The sequence below is a fragment of the Euwallacea fornicatus genome, chromosome 10 (assembly GCF_040115645.1).
Source record: "Euwallacea fornicatus isolate EFF26 chromosome 10, ASM4011564v1, whole genome shotgun sequence".
Classification (NCBI taxonomy): Eukaryota; Metazoa; Arthropoda; class Insecta; order Coleoptera; family Curculionidae; genus Euwallacea; species Euwallacea fornicatus.
This window is the reverse complement of record NC_089550.1, coordinates 285,746-306,004: the sequence shown is the minus strand read 5'-3', so window position 1 is coordinate 306,004 and position 20,259 is coordinate 285,746. Positions and strand designations below refer to the sequence as shown.

The window sequence follows — 20,259 nt, the reverse complement described above, 5'->3', positions numbered from 1 at the left end:
CAGCTTTCTGCAACTGGGTTTTAAGAAAACTAAAACGGGTTCCGAACTTTCTTAGCTATGTATTAGCCACCGATGAAGCGGGATTCACCAGGTAAGCAGTATTTAATATGCACAACACTCACACTTGGACAGATGAAAATACCCATGGTATAAGGCCTTGCAATTTTCAAGAGAGATTTTCAATAAAGGTATGGGCTGGAATAATAAATGATCGGCACATCGGCCCTTACCTTTTACCAGATCGATTAGATGGTAGAAGTTATTTGCAGTTTTTAAATAACGAGCTAAATCATTTATTAGAAAATGTTTCGCTGGAAATTGGTGGAAAAATGTGGTATTTTCACGACAGTGCTCCTTGCCATAACGCCCGAATTATACGAGAACGGGTAAATGAGCACTTTCCCATTAGGTGGTGGATCGGACGAAATGGTTCTGTTGCGTGGCCCGTTCGATCTCCAGATTTAAAACCCTGCGATTTTTATTCATGGGACCATATGAAACAGATAGTGTATTTTACTAAAATTGATACAAATGAGAAACTACGAGGACGCGTTGAAAATGCCGTCAGAATGATTCGAATCGATAGGGAAACGTTACTGAGGGTAGAAGAAATTTTTCAACGCCGAATGCAATTATGCTTTGAGAATAATTGTTGGAGTTGTTAAGTTACAAATCTATGTGCAAAATCTGAATCTAAGTAGTAATAGATAAACAATAATTTCGGCATGGGTTGACTCACATTGTGTACGCCCCAGGCTGATTCAGGTGTATATAAAAAGGTAAACATTTTTTGTAATCTTTCACGATGATCGTAGTGCAGTAGTGTTTCTGCCATTTATAAGTAAAGTCGGTTAGTGCATTCTTGTTTTGTTAATCCCAATTTCCACTAAATATACTCTTAATTTTCAGCAATAATGGAAGACATTTTGAACATTTAATGTAACCTCTTTTGTAAGTAAGTGAAAAATTTTAATTATTTTAACAGTAAATAACATAAAACCCCAATAGCTCTTCCTGTATAATTGTACGTGTTTATTGATTATTCGCACATCAGAAAGCAGGCAAAAAATTTGGTAGATATCTATGCGAAGGATCCGAAATAGCATAAGCAATTTTAGATGCCATAGGCGGGTAACGGAATTGTAATAAATCTTTTAATGAATTAAACTGGAAAACTATACCCTTTATTCAGAAAATGTACCTGAAAAAAATTTTTTTTTACGAGTTCTATTATTGATTCAAATTATGGCACTTATTTCTGGGACACCCTGTATAAAATCACTGAATCAAATCTAATTCATCATCATTACTCTTCCTCATGAACTTCTAACAATAACAAAAATATACAATGCATAAATGATGGCGTTCCTTTAATACAAAAAAAATAGCACTGCCAAGAACGAATTCAAAAATCGACCTCATCGACCTTGAAGATATTCACCCGCAAGCGCCAGTTGAAAGTCAAGGAACGTGGCGCCACCGTGACCTAGTTTTACTCGCATTCCACACATTCCGCTGTCATGTGTTTCAGAACTTTTAAAGGGATGCTCTGGACGCTTAATAAAGAGATAGCCCAGAAGATAGGCAGGTTAATGAACCACCGTAAGAAAGGGTACGGAAACATCGCAATGAAAGCCAGACGAGGACATCAAATTACGTAACATCGGATTGGTTCTTGGAGCCAACGCACCAGATCATATATTCGTCCTCGTCTGGAGTTCCCATGTCATTCAACTCAGAGGGAGATAGGATGATAATATCAGATGATATGTCAGATGTTGCTTTCGTTTCTGTCAACATAACCTCAAAAATATTTGCTTTGATTTCAGCCGGGAAATTCTTGTTATTAAAATTGTTTATAACTTCGAAGTAAGTAAAATAGTTTAAAATTATTATATAAACTGGATTATAAATATTTCTGCGGCCGAAAATTGACTACTTTCCTCCTAGATAACAAATAACTGCTTTTTTTCCAGTTGCCATAGATGACGGAATAGCAAGCTCAGAAACAACTTTCAAAGTAATTTATTTCACTACTAAATAATAATGATCTCAATCAGGTTGCAAATATGAAGAAACTCGGTGAACGAACTGCTCGTCAAAGCGACAATTCAACCAAGATGATTTTATACCTTTTACTAACTACTAAAACTGAGGTATTACGTATATGCATACTATGACGAACAGGGAAGTATTGGCTAATCTATTATAAATATCTTTAAAACGTAACACTTAGATGACTAGCAAAATTCGTCTTTACCAGCCTGTTACAGTTATACTGATTTAATGAAACTTTCATGTATGTAAACTTTAGTTTACAGAGAGCAATCCTTATTGGGGATAATTGGTTCTATAGTGTAGCAGTGCCCTATATATTTTCCAAAAAAGTGGTGATGTTCATACGTGTAACATAAAAATTTATTACAAGGTTGACGAAAAAAACACGATTTTTACTAATGCTACAATCTCTTTTGTGCCTTTGTCTGTTTTTCACTCAATCACTTTTTATACCCAGTAGTACCAATTCGAGAACAAATTGGTTTTACTTGGCTAAAATGTATATTTACTGTCCAAGCTCAATTCATAGCATTTTCTTAGATTTAACTATGAATTTTGCTGCGACAATCAATTTGCTACTTTGCCGTCTCGTAAAAAATAAAAAAATTATGACAGATGTGAAATAGTGAAACCTTCAGTAAATTACTATGTTTATTTTTAATATTACTGGTGGTATATCCATGTAGTTGTGTATTTATGAGACATGTTACCTCCAAATTACTACGATTCGAAGCATTTAACAAAATGTAGATAAATAAATGAATATTACTATTACTATTAGTTCCAATTTTAAACCAAGTTACGAAATAAAACTCGTATCCTCATCACCAGTCATTAATTAGGAAACCTTCACTTTGTCAAAATTAGACTATTTTCAAAGGTGGTGAATATCTAAACATATACATACCTAATCAAGGACATAAAGGAAACATGCACGAAGTCAAATTCATACATATTATTTACCACTTGATGATTTTTAAGTCCTTTGAAAATATAAATAAAACGCAAAAAACCTAATTTCAGAAAAGATAAATTTATTTCTTCTTAATATTAGCATTGCATAAAATAAATACAAAAGTTTGATGAATCTACAAATAACTCTATAAAAACTGTCGGATTACAAATATTGTAACCTCAAAATATTGCTATATTTTCAATATAAAGTACTTTTTCTGAAATATATTAAATATATCATATTCTTATATTTAGTAACACATATTCGCTTTCAAAAATACAGTGTGGAAAATGTACAGAATTGAGAAATTCGACCGTCTTGCTTATCCAATAATTGTTTTAAAAAAAATACAATTTCAATCAGGTTTTGAATGGCAAAATGCCGCCTAAATTTACATAAACAACATTGCATTTTCCATACTCTAAAAATAAAGTTGACCAAGTTCACCTTGATCGACTCATTCACAAAGATTTTTTTCCTGAAAATTTCCATTACTTGTTAAATCTTACAAACTAAGTTATAAAAAACACTGGATGGAATAAGTTCTTCCCATTCGTTTTAAGAATTTGAGTGAAAATATGCATTTATGGCTATCGAAAAAGGCATTTTCTCGGTTTCGCAAACAAAATTATGGGAACGCGCAGCAGTAGCAAAAATAGCGATTATTTATTTGAGCACTTATTTACTAACATACCGTCAGACAGTGGCGTAGCCGACGTAAGCTTAATGTGACAATGTAAAGAAGTATACGTAGTTTTTGGACGCCACGCCGCTGCCTCGGAAATATTACTTTATTGCAACAATCATTTATCGACGCGAAAAAGTAGACTAGATAAGGTTGAAAGGCCGTTATATAATGGATTTCAAATGTAGAGCCTCCAACAATTGTTCTAGTTGCGGTAAATTACTTTGTTTCTCAATTGTTATTCATAGCATTAAATACAAAACTATCTCTACTAATAATCATTATTATCAAATAGTAATAAATACTTTAAAACGTTAACGCTAAAATGACACTTCGAATGGTTTGTTTTTACTAGTTAAGTTTTTTGGTTTGATCCGGTGACAGATAGAAGACCGGGATTTGGGAAGAATTTTGACAAGAGTTTCCAACAATCCTGCCCAAATTACTGATTGTCTATTTTCTGTTTAAGGTTACAATTGCTAAGTAACACAGCCACTTTGCTATACATAAAATGATTCTGTGGTGCTAAGACAGAACCCGACATGTCAATATGAAAATCACTGCTTTAGCACCATAGGATTATTACTGCGGATAATGCGTCAATCATCTGTCACAGCGAAAAGTACTTAACTCGTAGGTACATTAGAAAACGCAGCTTAACAATACAAACGCTTAGCAAAACTTGTCAAAAAACTGGTATACTGTATCAAAAAAACTGAGCTATAGTATTATTCTCAACAACAAACAACTATAATTGGCATCAAATAGGACAAAGGGGCAGAGTATTCTTAAGAACATTTCAAAGAGACCGTATCGGATGAGATCAACCAAACGTTTGACAAAAATCTCTGAAAGCAAGATTCTTCAAGAATACCCGACCCTCTGACAACTTTCCCCTCTATTATAAACTAACAAGTTTCGGTGGTACTTGAGAATCCGGTGAAGTCATATCAGCAACGCTGATTGGTATGTAGCGCTGTTGCGAGCTGCAAGAGGGGATCAGAGGAGTGTTAACAGGGGTTAAACCGGTTCCTCCTCCCATAAGAGACTCAAAGTTAAAGATAAGACCGTGGGAGGGAGTAGTGATGGGGATCCCCACTTCGTTGACTCTCGTAGTTGCCGCTTGGGTCACTGCTACATTGAGAGTGTTGGGTCTGGATGGTTTGGGGTTGAAAGCGATTGTCTGACTAAGCATCGGTGCCTGCAACAAAAATTCATCACGTATAAATTGCTTTCGACCAATTTTTATATTTTTCTCAATGCCTATTAATCATTGAGTCATTAAAATTTATTATATCTAGCGATTATTATTAAACACAAATGTTCATAATATCGAAAAACAAGACAAAAGAGTAAAGAAATATTTCAACACAATCGTGAAGAATGTGGATATCGTCGTATTTATAAAAGTATTAAATGGCTTATTCCCAAGTTAGTTCTTTTAGACTGTTTCTACCCCAATTAAGTACGTAAATAATAATGCAAGTTTATTGTGTTTGTACGGAGAGCGACAGTGAAAAACACAGCGGATAATGGGCTTTAGGCATTCCTAGTAGCATCAAATTCGATGTCCTGGGAGTTAGTGTGGCCATATTGCAAACTTTGAGGATAAAGTAGGGTGGAGAAATTCAGTTCTTAGAACTTGTCATACATAAGTGCAATACACCTTTCACGACACGTATGCGTATAGAGATATTATCGCACCATGATATCTATATGTATAGAATAAATGCGCAGTTCATTATGAAACTTGTGTATTGTAAACTTGCAAATGGGTTTCGCTTTTAATTGAAGTTACAGAAGAAAACAAAGTCAAAACACATGTGCTTGTAGGAAAATATTATATCTAGAACCCGAGAAAAGAACTTGTTAAATAGTTCATGTTTTCAATTCATAGATAAATAAAAATATATTAATCTAAACAAAAACAAATTAGAAGTTTACCTTTTTGGGGGAAGGTAACAGAAAAACATCATCATGGTCCAGAGGTTCCGCCATCTCCGTTTTGACTCTGGCGTCGGATGATTTATTATAGTACATGTGATCGAATGGTTTAACGTCCGGAGGACTGCACGTGGGCCTGCGACATTCGGGAGAATTTTTATGAGCTTCCAACAAATACTCCAAATGTTCCTTCACTTGCTTCAATTGCACCTGTTCGTCGATGAGCTTCTGTCGTTTTTGTTCAAGTTCATCTACCTCCTAAAAGATGTTTTTGATTAAATACTTTCCCGACAAAGTAAAAATCACATTAGTAACAACAAAACCGACAAAAGAGGGTCAAAAAAAGATACCCGAATGCGAGTAATTAAAAAAATGCGTTTGAATGAAAACCTGCAGCCTGCGTAAGTTGGTTAATTATTTGTGGATTGTAAGACACTTTAGTGTCTAAACAATTGCCTTAACACTTCAATTTAGCACTATTTTTAAGTGGAAAAGTCGTGGGAAATATTTTAAATTTTGATTGAAAACATGGCCCAAACAACGTCTCGTTAAAGAGCGGTACCAACGGAATTTCTTATTAAAATAATACTCAAGTCTGGTGAAACCGGTATACTAAACGGAACTATACACTTCATTCCTGTTTTATGAATACCACCCTATTTCTACGGATATTTACTATCATACGTATATGCTAAATGATTGAAAATAAGAAATTTACCTTTACTAGGCAGTTAGTGTGATCCACTCTTCTTTTTCTACATCTTGCGGCTGCTGCTTTGTTTCGTTCTCTTCGTATTCGTCGTCTTTCCTCTTCTTCTGGGGAGATGCTATGATCTTTTATAGGTTTTCTACAAAAAACAGTAATAAAATCAAACTAAAAAACTGAACAGACAATATAAACGTTACATTGAAAAATGATATTTTCACTTTTTCAGTGCGCCTAAGCTCCTTTCTGTACAGAATGAGCTAAAAAGTGGCGTGGGAACCCGGCTTTAGAAAAAATAGCAGGAAGTTTTTAGTTGTTGTATTTCAGTTTAATCTACTGATATACCGAAACTTGATATCACACTTGAGAACTGAAAATTGTAAGAATTATCTTTGAGACACTTTTATTGTAGAGGCAAAATCGTGAAAATGAAGGTAGTGGAACCTTGAAGTACTTGAAAGTGTCAAAACTTGTCATGCTTGTGACGTTTTAATGGAAGGAATACCATGGTACACATTGGTGCGGATGAAAGCGAGTATGGTTTTTAAATTTAAGATATTTACCAAATTTGGTTGGAGAATCAAAAGTCATGCTCGAGCATTTTAGTACAGAGGTGGATACTCTACGGATGGAATTTCTTCTAATTTCCGAAACTGGCGCTATCTAATATCCGACTATTTTTTTCTCACTATTTCGGCCTAAAGTTGTCGACCACCCACAATTTACGCCCATCTATGGAGTAGTTTATAAGTAATTTCTCTATTTCCGGTATCTCCTGAGATGATTTTTTAAATTTTATACCATGAAGAGACGTCAAGTTTTGTCTTTTTTCTGGTCAATTCTCTGGTAAACTATAGTTTTAAAACAACTATTTTTATCCATATGGCAATCAAAATGATGTCCGGATTCAGTCTTGGGACAAATTAGGTGTTCTATACGAACATTTCAAAAGTGATATTTTCAAGAAAAACTTCTTTTTCTAGCTGATAATTGAAAAGAAACCCAGGGTCTGATGCACGACATCCAAAAAGATAGTGAGAAAAGGGATTTGACTAAGAACCTAAATAATGTCTACGAAAAAAGACAATAACTGAGACTTTCCAGACTTCGCAAGATTCGGAAAAATTTGGAAAACTACTTTTTCCGCACGTTTGACGAATAGACATAAGGTGCCCTTTGAGATTATACTTATCCCGAAGTAAAATTCATTATATTTTATTATTAATTTTCAATTAACATATGAACCGAACGCGCAATACGCTCTTAGGAATTTTAATTTTTTCTTTCTCCGCCGACTTACCTTCCACCCATATTCCGTCTCGTGGTTCCCTGAGGTGTATTGTTAAAATTCGTTTTCTGGGATAAAGGAGGTGTGGACCTTGTATTTGAGTCCGAACTCGACTGAGAAAGACTGCTCTGCCAAATCGAAGGCGATTTGGAGGGGGGGTTCACGTAGAGATCCGTGGCGTCGGATGCTGAAACGTACTGGTTATTTCCTGCAAAAAAAATGGCGATAAATGATTTTTTTGCTAATTTGGTCGAACTCACCGATTGAATGTACGAGTGGAGGCACGAACCCGGCCTCGTTTTCGTGCGTCTCTGGCTTGGATTGCAATTCGATAAAAGTCTGCTCGATATTCCTGAGAGTGGTTGGGGTAAGCGTAGGCGTGGTTCGGGTCGGTACTCCTGAATTTAAACCTTCAAGGGCTATGAACTGCAAAAATAAAGAAATTTATTGGTACTTCAATATTAGAAAATGCGCAAAATAAATTGATGATATTTTTTTAGACCGAAACAATGGTTTTATTGACTTAGGTGCTTAAAACCGCAGCATTATAATATTTATGTTGATGTCTTAAATGGGTAGCACTGTCTGGGGAATTTTGTTTGGTTAAACGCAAATGACCTTTCAGTATCTAACGAAGGAGCCAGTTAGGAAAAGTTCTGCGGAAAAGACGTTTATCTCGTATTTAAATTCTAGCCAACAACGTATCAGGGAATTTCCTCCTTGGTCAAAATTTATTCGTAACGATCATATTCGTTGCAGAAAGGAGGACACAAACAGGGTACGTCATTGCCACACACGTAATAGCGGCAAGAATTTATTTTATAAGTGATGTTTCATTTTACTCTTTTTTTCCTATACCACTCCTTCGAATTTAAATAGCAAAACCGCCGTCCAAATCAATCGGCCGCATCGAGATCAAATAAAAGAGGCACCTTCCTTTGGTTGTCGGTTAATTGCAAACTAATCCTCATAAATTGCAATATGACTTAATAGGGTGTGATATAATTTGTCAGTTTACATCACATAAACTTTGCATTTCCTTCCTAGAAAAATGGTTATTTTCGATTTGCATCTAACCACTGATTCAGTTGTGTATCCTTTGCGTAACCTCGAACCTCAATAGAGACAATACAGCATCTCAAGAATAGGTAGGTTAATGGAATAAGAAAAATAACAATAATCCTTGTGTTCTGTACCAACATCTATAAATAAAGGTGATCTAGTGAAACCGGTGTGTCGGAGAGGAGGGGAGGGGGGGGGGGGCGACGACTGGCGAAACAACGTTTACAGTATATAGTAAACTTTTATATTTGTTTTCTTTAAATTTAGCAAGTGGTACACGTTAAAATAAGTGCTTTAACTACAGCGGAAAAATTTGTTGTTTCAGTCTGTGCCGCCAAATTTGATTACACCAAATTTCAATCGGAGGCGTTAATCTGCTACGACAGTTTATCGTTTGGTGCACTAGAACGGGTTCATTAAAGTATATTGTAGAAGTAACCTTTGATTTGGCTAAGGCTCGCAACTGCGTCAAACGGAAAATACGTCCCCTCAGGTAGATCATTTTCACTGATCAATAGAAACACATCTTCTAATAATATGTAAGTTGGGTTTTGAATTCGATGAGTGTACACGTGTGCGAATGACACGTACCGAATTTTAATACCAAAAAGTCGGTAGAAATTAACTGGAGAAACTCACAAGCAACCGAGAAGGAAAAGGATTCGTGAATTATCGTTTGTTTTAGTTTGAAACCTCCCTTTTATTCTACAAAGCAGTAAATGCGAATATTATGAGGCCTAAAACTGAATTAAGTACAAAGTAGGGTGGGGTGGGGCGAAGCCGACCTAGTAAGCATTTTCAACGATGGATCTTTTAAATGGGACTTTATCAAATTATGGCTGCATAAATTTGAAGCTTACATACCTAAGCACAAATTTGCATCCATAGATGAGTGCGTTATCAAGGTTTTGGTGGTTCGGCCGATTAAAGAAAAATTAGTTATTACGAGTTTCAAACATGGTGGGGAAAAGCCAAACGGTCTTTTTTCCCACTAATTTAACGTCGATATTACTTTAATCTGGCGATTGTCAATAGAAAAATAAATATTTTCGCACCAAACTGAAAATGTTATGTTGCAAAAATGCTGTCACTCATTGCCTAGTTTTTGTACGTTGCGCAACGATGTGTGTCCAAAAAAAAAGTGAAAAAGTAGTCTTTAATAAATGCAAGCGACATGATAATTCACTAGATCTAGGTTGACCAAAACCCTCCAATTCGCATTCATCACAAGAATATCTGTTTGGCACATTTTTCAAATGTGTTGATTGTCGGACTGATGCTCGTTGTGGGCTCGATGTTGCTGTTACTACTTTTGACGCTTGTTGCATTTTCTTTTCAGCAGCCTTTTTTGCACTTTTTCCACTTTAGCTATTTTTCTTACAACCAGCTTTTTCAGCTTCAAGAATTAGCTTCTTCCTCTTTTGCGACCCCATTTTGATACTTGACCACGTGATGGTGCATGTGGACATGGAATAATTTATATAACAGCATTTTTCTATTGTCGATCGGCAGAAAACAAAGACCGGTCGGCCTTACCTCACGATTTGACGGTTAGTTTGCCCCGTGACACTGTTTTCCGAACATGTGCGAAAAAATATATTCGCACAATTTCCACCCAAAATAAGTCCTGTTCCAAATAATTGAATCATTGAATGTCTGATGACTATAAATCACTCACCTTTGTTTCGCAATTACTGAATTTGCATACCAAAAGATCGGAACATATTGTTCTAAAATAAAATTGGAGAAAAGTCAAAAACAACTTATGCTTATTTCACAGATCCAACCTAAGCCGAATGATATCTGTGGTACAACTAAGTTGGTAACATTCAATGCTCTACGCTATAAAACAAAATGAATTGGTTGAGGGTTGTCATTGCCCAGAAAAAAAACGGAGGTCGGCTTTACCTCATCGGTCGGCTTTGCCCCACCCTACCCTGAATACTGTTGCGTGCCTCTAAAGGACCAATTTCGAACGCACGTTTCAATCTTAAACTATAATATACCAAATCACTTGTGTTATAATGAGGCCTTAAAATAATATAAAAATCAATGCTGTTGGGCATTTCTCGAAGATTTTTCAAGGATGAAAGGGGAGTGTGTTCCCCTTTCAAAGCCTAAACAATTGTTTTGAAGACTTTCCTGTTGTTTAGACAATAATCTGCACAATTAGCACTTGAATTACTCATTGAGTCCAAGTTTTAAAAAACCTTCACTGGAGTACGTTCGATATTAAGCAGTCCAATAACAAGTTTTGTAAAGTGGTGATCTCTGTGCATCTGAAAACCTTCAACGAAAATCTCCCATTTTTTCCAGTGATTCAGGTCATCTACATACTCGTCGGAAGGAATCCCCCAACTTACAAGTCAGGGGGGTATCGTGCGATTGAATGACATAAAGCAATTTATAACTGAAAGTAGAGTGCCAGACGTGATTCAAAGTCCTTCACTACAGCCCTGACACTGAGATAAAAAAAACAATTCTAGCTCTATAAAGGGCTTTGAAATATCTATAAAGTCAATATTAATCTAAAATAATTAAGCAGCTTCTATAACCCAGGGGTTTCAAAAAATTATTCAGTAGAAAACTCACGTGTTTATTTCGTTAATTTTGGAGAAATTAGCCAAATACGCCCTGTCAAAAGGTAATGTCCATCCCTTGAAACATAATTTTACGGTACGATACCAAGAGAATTAGGGAGGTCGCAAAAGTCTACTTTAGGAAAAAAGGATCCTTGGTTTCGGGGCTAGTAGAAAGTCCAGACGAATTACCTCAGGTTTAGACATTTTCTAGTTAAGAATAGCTATTTTTCAAGTCTCAGCCCCAAGAATCGTTCCAATGATCTTGAGATAGGAACTTAAAATAAATGGTCATTTGTTCTCACGTTTACACAACCTTTTAACCGTTTCTTTCGTTATTCATTATATATGAGGAGAATTCAGGCCTGTCCCCCTGAATCGATTCAAAACTTTACCAATCCAATTTGATTAAAAATTAATTACGCATATGTAAATTTGGGATTCACCAAAAGACAATTTTAAAGAAAAGGTATTAGTTTTTCCCTTTCAGCTTCAGTTTTCCGAACCTTCCTCGGGACATCTCGTAGTTTTTCGGTGTCAAGACATCTTCCAGTTTTTCGATTTGGACGAAAAACTATTGCGTAGTAAAGATATCTCTCGATAAAATGTTAGTTTAAGGATAATAAAATGAACGAGTATAAGTTTTGCACAAGAACATGTAACAGAAGTTAGTACTGCTTTTCTCGTAGCCCGATTATCTGTTGGTTCCACATTAATTTCTTATGTCTTCGTCACGTCCCTTTGGAGACTCTTAGGCCAGGACGTGCTCCTGCGTGCCATAACAATAAAATGTTGCTAAGCAGCGTCCAAATTGATGAATTAATGAATTATCAGTGTTTACATATCTATAACTGACGAAAGGAAAAATACCAGAGGTTGTTGTGGCTACTTTAAATTCAGTTTGCTGATTAAAATGCGAATATATAAGGCTTAAACCCCGTGTAAACTAAATTACACCCGGTACAGTAGCCAAACAAGTAAATTTTGCCCATTGATTCACCTGTGACCTTGTTTAATGTGGAATGTAATAAAACCACGATCTGCTGCAAGTTTTACTCATAGCTTTATGCTTAGGAAACACTAATTGCAACCCTTTTTTCCAAGAATGGAATATCATGTATTAGCTGAAATCAGCCCAGATTTTGCTTGGGCACTTCCAATTTGAAAACCCGAATCAGCCTGCGATATTTTTGTATGTGCCATCATATCTTAAGCCATCTACGTATAACTCCGACTTATTAAAAGGTAATCGTTTATCGCATCCACACCTTATTAGATATATGATAACTCGCTAAAAATAGTCACATTACACCTTACAACTCTAATCAATATTGAACTATTGAATGTCATAGAAAATTTATTAACAAACGAGGACTCTGAAGGTGTACTGCGTTAGTTTTCATCATAATCCGCTCATGTGGATAGAAGATTCTGTAAGAATTAACAGTTCTGTCGTTAGGGAATCAGTCCTTTTAACACTCTCTAGATTTTGGATAAAATCCATTAATATCCACTAGGCGATACGTCAAGGTAAAAAGCAAGATTTGTACACAAAGTCGTACTAACGAACATAACGTGTCCGACGCCGCCACTGGTTGAAATTTGCTGACGTAAGTCAGTTCTGATCTTTAGCCAATTTACCTGGTGATATAACAGCTCCTGGGCCAGGAAGTGCGTAAGATCTTTTTGGTCTAAGAAATCCATTCCTTCAGCAATACCGAAAAGATCCAGTACGGAAAATAAGAACAGACGGGTGAGCGAAGCCGAATGGGTAACAGAGAACGCGCGATTTCCCGAAAAGTTCCGAAAAACCAACGTGATAAAAAATTACTATTAAAAAATATTTATAACCACCACGCGTTGATGATAACAATCAACAATACCAACGCGTTAACGTCGCCTGTGATAAAACGCACAGAAATGTCTACCTTTTTGGGCAAACAAAGAGTAGTCGAATCTATATGACCAAAGTGTATCAATAGAAATAAAAAGGCAGTAAAAGCTGCAAAAGAAAGAAATGAGTGATTTTGAAGGTTTACAAACGGCGGCTTCTGGATGTGAGCAGAGTCAAAGTCCTTTCGCGGGGCGAAAAAGGACGCGTTCGAAAATTAAGGCGTTCGTCGAAAAAACAAGCGTATTATGGGATTCGATCTTCGCGCGAAGAACCGAGCAGTGGTCAATATAGTAATCGATAAAAATCGTCGTTCGTTCGAAAAAAAAAGGCGTTTTGCCTTGATCAGAACGAACGTTCCAATCGCGGCAAGTTCGAGATTAAAACTGAAATAAGACTTTTGCCAATTTTGCTGGGAATTTTGGTGCGTCGCCCACAGGAGTAGGCAAAAATAGACACGTACGTCGCTGTCAGGCCTGTTGCTGCTGACCGAGTAGGTGCAGGTTTGCATTTGAATTTAAAATTACTATAATTGAGAGGATTAGGTTTAGTATTGTTGCAGTTCATATTTACGAATCATTGTTGATAATATAATCGTTTAACGTCGAGTTGACTCGCTTACGAGCTACGAACCCATCGCACCGCAGTTTTACCGTTAGGTGTCCGTATTTCAGGATACGAAATTTTGGACAATCCTTGAGCCATTCCAGAATTTTTAGCTTTAACCGTCAAAAGACCACCATCGTCGTGTACATGAAGGAATAAGAATGGAAATTCAACGAGGATATGCTGCGGCAGGAGAAACTTGACGAATCTCTTAAAATGCGCTGCTCGTAGTAAACGGTTATAACAAACAAAGAAGTTATGATAGCAGTAAACATATAATTTATTGTCCAATTCAATTGGTAGCGCCTCCAGTTAAGTCGCATGGTACCTGTCGTGCCACGCCACCTAATTGCTTCCGTGGGTTGAAGTTTCTGCAGGCACTCATCAAATTCGGGCATATGAAACCCATGAAAGCCCAGGGATTAATTAGTCTACAGCGAGTATCGCGTAGAAAAAATGAACATATGAGTACCAGTGAGTGCTGTACAAGTAACAACTAGGCACGGGTAATTCAAGCTCGGCCACATGTACAAACTCAATGAAGGCCAAAGAAAATCGTCGGACTTAAAAGATGAAGGGCGAACGAAGAATGATATCCTATCAGTTGGACCCATAAAAGCGGTCATTCGCTAGGCAATCATTAGGCCACCAGATCGAAGAATATTGTCGCTTTTGATCAAATTTCCTACAGCAGACGTCAATGCACAATTTCAATTCAAACAACGACGATATTGTGGTTGGCAAGCAGTTTCGGGTGCGGAAGGTAAAATTTGCAAGTTGATATTGAGAGATATCGATAGTCGCAGGTTGGTCCACTTATATCGGTCCTTTGATTCAAAAGTTACATGCGAGGTTTAAGCTGAAGAATTTAGCAAACGGCGAAGTAACCTCAAATAATCGAATTCGCAAACGAGTAAGTCCAAGGATTTGACCGTTTGGTATCAAGTGATTGACGAAGAATTCTTCGTAGATTTTGGTCGGGCTTATACTACCGATGCAAAAGTATTCAATGTCACTTCTGGTTGGCCGAAACGAGTAGGTAGCGCCGATGCGAACCCTTTGGCATTGACGTTTTTCTGCTATTTTCTATAGTATATGTCCACCCTGCGGTATTAATGTGTGAACCTTTCTCAGCTTCTTTGCACTTTAAGCAACTAGACCTTTCCTGGACATGACGTAGTACGCTACTCCGCCACTCCAAGAATCCCCACTTGCGCGTCAGGCACCATTTCCGAATGGTATACAACAAAAAGCAAAATTGACCAAATTGCGAGTCGTCTCCTTAACCCCTTTACAGTTCGACAGCCAGTTCTTCTTGCTAAACAAACCTGATTAATCGTTAATAGCGTGTACTAAGCTGGACTGAACTGATTTTTTGTCTTTCGTTTAAAGTTGGTAGAAAAACTATGTGATAATAAAAATCAAAACTTAGTTAAGCGCCCAACTCACCTTGCAACGTAATATGTAAGTACCAACATTTCTGAACCACATGATAATTACATTTCGATCCGTTAATACCAGACGTAGACGATAATTTAACGCATACTTAATATTGTGTGGAGTCACATGAGTCACCACAAGTTGGTACCAGTCGGTTCCTGACGAAGTGACCAGATCTTTCACTTATTAGAATAAGAAAAAAGTGTTATTCCGGTTAAATTGCTGGGAAAACACTTGTGCTGAAAAAATTAAAGCGGCGAACAGCAAATGACACCAAGAAGTACTAGTATTATGCGCAGTACCGAAATACATCGCACAAAAGAAATTAGTCTCCTAATGAGGAAAATCACTTGAGTAACGGACTGTTTGCTTTCAATCAATTAATCAACGTCCGAGTAGGTAATTTTTCCTGGTCCAATGCCAAACTCCTTTTAACTGCCTCCAGCTGAAATGTTCGCAGTATTCTCGGACAGAAATAGACGTGGAAGACAATAATTTTCAGCTTGGGATTTGCGAAGAGATTTATGGTTATTGAGCTTTTGTGGTTCAAAATAGACCAAGTTTTTCTATTAAATTAATCTAAAAAATAACAATAAAAATGCAAAACCGCACAAATTTTACTCTGCCGATTATTTTACCGTGTTAATAAGCTTTCCTAGTCACCAATTACTATTAAAAAAAATAATAAGTCTTAAAGGTACGGATTAAAGATTAATTTTTTCAGATGACTCATGATTTCCTACAACAACGGCCAGGTACGAAGAACTACGAGTCTACAACTGGCAGCATCTGAACCACACGCAGATAGTCGAGGTTCCCCGGAACCCATTATTTTTCTGCAACGATCAAGATACGACACGGCCATTCCGAGAAGAATTTTGACTCATACTCTAGGGAATGTTACCAGATTTTATGAATGGCCGCCTGATATAGTAAAAGTTTCATTGATGGTACCGCGATTATTTCTTGTTACCGCCGCAGAGCGGCAACGCTCTCGTCGTTGCGAAATGGTAAAAAACTAATCAGAAAAATTGAGAGAAAAATACGTTTTGTTGCACGACCTTTGGTACAACAATTATTTCCTTTTTTGTCACAGGAAGTTGGTTTAGAGGCTGGTAATTGAAATCTATTTGCACGGTTCTTGGAAGTTTTTGTGTTGTAACATTTGATTTGTTAAAGTGGTGCCCAAGGCGATGGAGGTTTTGTTAGCCACTAAATGGGAGCATTAATTAGGAGATATATAGTAATAGGTACGCATAATTCACAGCTGTAGCATTTACTGTTCGGGTAATTAATGGGACCAACATTCCAAGGGTTTTTGATGAGAGATATTATCCACGAAGTTTGCTCCTTTTTCAGTCTCAAACCATAGTGATAATTGAGTGGGAAATTATATTTGTTTACGTGTATTTTATTGTTATGGCGTAGTCGCGAACGATAAAGTAATATATCGATCTTACTTTCGATTAAATTCCTTCATTGCATTACGTATTACTGAGTGCGAGGGTTGCATGCAATATTAAAGAGAGTTCAAGATCACTTCGAGTAATTATTACGGAATCTTCAAAAATGTTTCTCGATCTTTTGTCAGATAGAGACAAAACCCCGAAATCTCTGTCGATGCGACGAACGCCTCTACTTGGCATAGTTAGAATTCCCCGATCTATTGATTTATGACATGTATGTCGTCGACAGTTTAAGTAGAAAATTTCGAGATCGATTCGAGAAAAGATCTTCCAAATAATAGAGCTCTCTCGAAAAATATTTTTCGAAGCCTGACCACAGCATTTTTATTTTGAAAAAATAGTTACCTATTGAATGTTTAAGGTCCGTTGAGCCCAGTTGGATCGCGGTTGGAGGCGTAAGCACCACTTCAGTCGTTTGTATGAGCTTATTACAGCTGATCGTGACACTTCTTTTAATACGTTAATTTTCAAAGTATTCCTTATATGTGTGTCTCAGTTTCTTGGCGAACTTAGAATTCCTTGATTAAGAGCTTTTTCTCGAAACAAAAGAGATTTTCCATCGAGCCTATGTAATTTTTGTCACGTTTCTGCAAGTGGTGCCAAACGAACAAGAAAAGGCATAGTTGACTGGAAATGGTTCCACCCATTTTATCCACGCCTGTACGCGGCGTAGAGCTGAGAAAACGGTCTTGGGACCAATTCCAAATTAATGCTTCACGATAATTTGCTCACTGCTCTTAAGCAGGTAAAAGGATCATGGCCCCGATAAGATACATTTTATTTATACCATGTTTATTCATTACTTACATCTCACCTGTGTGGCCCTTCTAATGTTCAATAAAAAAAAATCAACATACATTTTTCTATTCCATCTTCTGATATCAAACGAGCCGCCATTCCCTAAAGGGGACCTGCTGCTTATAGTAAACACACATATGTAGCATATGCATTTTCGACGGCTTGCGCATAAACACACTACAGATGCTAGTCAAGAACTTTGCATAACACACCTGCATATATACGAACTGTGAATAAATAAATAGAATGAATCAACGATTTTCTTAGAAAATTCACTACTGAATGCAGTTAGAAGATTTTTTTATGTTAAAATTAGTTACAATTGTTTAATCAAATGAAAGTAAAACCTACGAAATAAGCATTGATCATGACATCACAGGTTTTCATCTCTGTTGACCTGTTCAATCAAAGCAATGACAAGTGAGAGGCAACGTGTTATGTGACTGTCGATGTTTCAAGCCGGGTTTATTGATTCACGTAACGTAAAAAAGTGAACCGTTTAAAACATAGTAGGAAGATTAAATATTTACCGAAGCAACGTAAGCGGTCCGTAATTTATTACACAGCATGCAACTTCTTACGTCACGCTAACTTTACAATACGTCAGTCCGCAAAGTGGGCATTATGTGCGGATGGACCCAATCATACTTTGGATTATGTGTTCGTTCGTCTGACGAACCACCGAACAATGTCCCCTCTGAAGGGTGCTAATCTGCGTCTGCTGATCTGTTTCCCATGGCACTTAATCCTTCCCATTTACCGTTGGATTCGACTAAACTTTCGAACAGACTTTACGGTTTCCCCGAATATTCCAAAGTTCCATAAACATTAAGCCATAAAAGCAATTAGGACGCGTGCTTTTAACCAGGCAAATCTTGGTATGCGAGGTATTTCCGATCTCGGCGAAAAGTGGCTCCCAAACAATAATTACCGCATTCCAACAACGTTGCCAGATTTTGCTCTATACATCCAATACCGTTGCGAAAAAGATGTCTGTCTACAGGCAAAAGACAACGTTGAAAATTAATTGGCCAGATAAACTTATCGGCGAATGGAAAAAAAGAGGTGGCATCAACTAGTTAAGGTCGATAAAATAACTATTGCCAAGTACATGTATAAATATTTAAATCGCAAACGTAAATTAAACAAAAAGAAGCCCGATATTGGGAGACTTAAGTAAAATGCGGAGTAGCCCCGTAGACAATTCAACTGCCAAAGTGGCGCCATTACTTATTGCTTTACAACTCGCCATTTCCGTTCAAAAGTGAGTGTCAAACGCATCTTTGATCCGTTTAATATATGAGTCACGGATATTTTGCTAAGACCTAAATTACAACTAGTTGTAAATAAGATTTATTAAGTGCATCTCGCCGGAAGCGAATCTTGAAAATCATATTTATGATAACGACTTAGGTACAGTACTCCTCTATTGGCACGTTGGGGGAAAAATACGAAATTCGACGATAAACTTTTTCTTATTAGAAAGAAAGTTACCGACATTATAATAATAACATGTCTGCAAGAAAAAACTGAAAAAAAAAAAACAGAAAGCTCTATCTTCCTTAATGGACAGATGGAAACAATCGGATATTGTTTGGTCTAAGATAAAGCTTCCGATGGAATGTTTCTGCTTCTGCATGTTTATTGAACGACAACAATGAGGAAGAATTTCAACAATAAAGTGGCAGCATAATCGATCGTTGAACAATTTTCTGCGTATTTATAAAACAAAGACTGCACACGACCTTAGATTTCCACAGTTGGTCTGAAAAGCTTCGTTATGGTAAAAACATCCAATTCAGAGTTATCGTGCGAGCAAGTTGCGAAACGATTGAAAATTCCCATACGAGCGCTAAAACGTTTCAAGGATTTTCTGTTTTTGTATATTATAAGCTGTATGAGGTTTATTTATTTACGTTAAACTGCAAATATCCACTTGTATATACACGGTACTACGGTACGAGCATTTTCCCTCACTGGGACAGATACAAAGTCGGAATTGTGGGAAATGCCACTGGCCTGATTTCAGACAATCATTGGAGTGCAAAAAAAAAAAAATTAAAAAAAAGGTGAAAACTGCCAGGAATGTCGTTCTTCGGTAACGGGCGGTAATAACGCCATATCTTCGAGTAGTGCTGTTCTTAATCTATTAACATTTCTCGTCTATCATCGGTTGCCCCATAAACATGTTCAGCCTCAATAAACGATGCTAGACCATAAAATTACATTATCAGCACAGATAAAAATGCCACGACTAATTTTATGAGTTTGATCCTCGTCAGGAGGTAGAAGCAATAATGAAGTAATGGCTAGATCCGTTAAGCCCTTGGTAGCAAAGAAAAGATAAAGGCCTGTTGTAAATTTTTAAACCTGTTAAGAGCGTCTTTGTGATGAGCTAGATACTACGGTCAGCAATAAATCACATAACTGTCGTTAGCGCTTAAAATTGCAACTTGGCTTGTACGAATCTTCAACGTAGAGCCCTTCAAGTTTCAAGGGCTAAATGCCAACAATCGTTTTTGAATTTCCGTCGCGGCCAAGGAACGATCGATCAGCACTAGTTTTCGGCGTACCGCTAGTTTTAAGGTTATATCACGTATATACGTCGTCTGAAAACGTAACTGTGACGTTGGTGGGGAAAAGGAGTAAAGCCACTGGAGAACGAATTTGTGGCGTCAGCAGGTCGTAGCGAATCTGCGGAGACTGAATCGGGATTTTGAGAGCGACGGGTTATATCCAGCCGTGGGCGAGCTTCCCCCAGATCCACCAGTGTGCCCCAAA

At 37.0% G+C, this 20,259-nt stretch overlaps 1 protein-coding gene and 1 long non-coding RNA gene across 4 annotated transcripts in view; one reads left to right on the top strand and one right to left on the bottom strand.

Annotated features, from left to right (window-relative positions):
- Positions 1-1,797: 1,797 nt before the first annotated feature.
- On the top strand, positions 1,798-2,885 carry LOC136341674 (uncharacterized). The gene is made up of 2 exons (XR_010732531.1): positions 1,798-1,869; positions 1,977-2,885. It is a non-coding gene; the product is annotated as an uncharacterized lncRNA (long non-coding RNA).
- A 187-nt stretch (positions 2,886-3,072) lies between these two features.
- Positions 3,073-20,259, bottom strand: part of kay (transcription factor kayak) — a 51,196-nt gene continuing 34,009 nt past the window's right edge. For 2 of the 3 annotated variants that reach the window (XM_066286887.1, XM_066286888.1), the window contains exons 2-6: positions 7,897-8,062; positions 7,649-7,844; positions 6,361-6,490; positions 5,643-5,900; positions 3,073-4,899 (exon numbers count right to left, since the gene is read on the bottom strand). In XM_066286887.1, the coding sequence (XP_066142984.1) occupies positions 4,600-4,899; positions 5,643-5,900; positions 6,361-6,490; positions 7,649-7,844; positions 7,897-8,062 (1,050 nt within the window). In that variant the 3' untranslated portion in view covers positions 3,073-4,599. Of the gene's footprint in view, positions 4,900-5,642; positions 5,901-6,360; positions 6,491-7,648; positions 7,845-7,896; positions 8,063-12,918; positions 13,561-20,259 lie in introns of those variants that run through there. The other variant, XM_066286890.1, reaches the window with a different exon arrangement.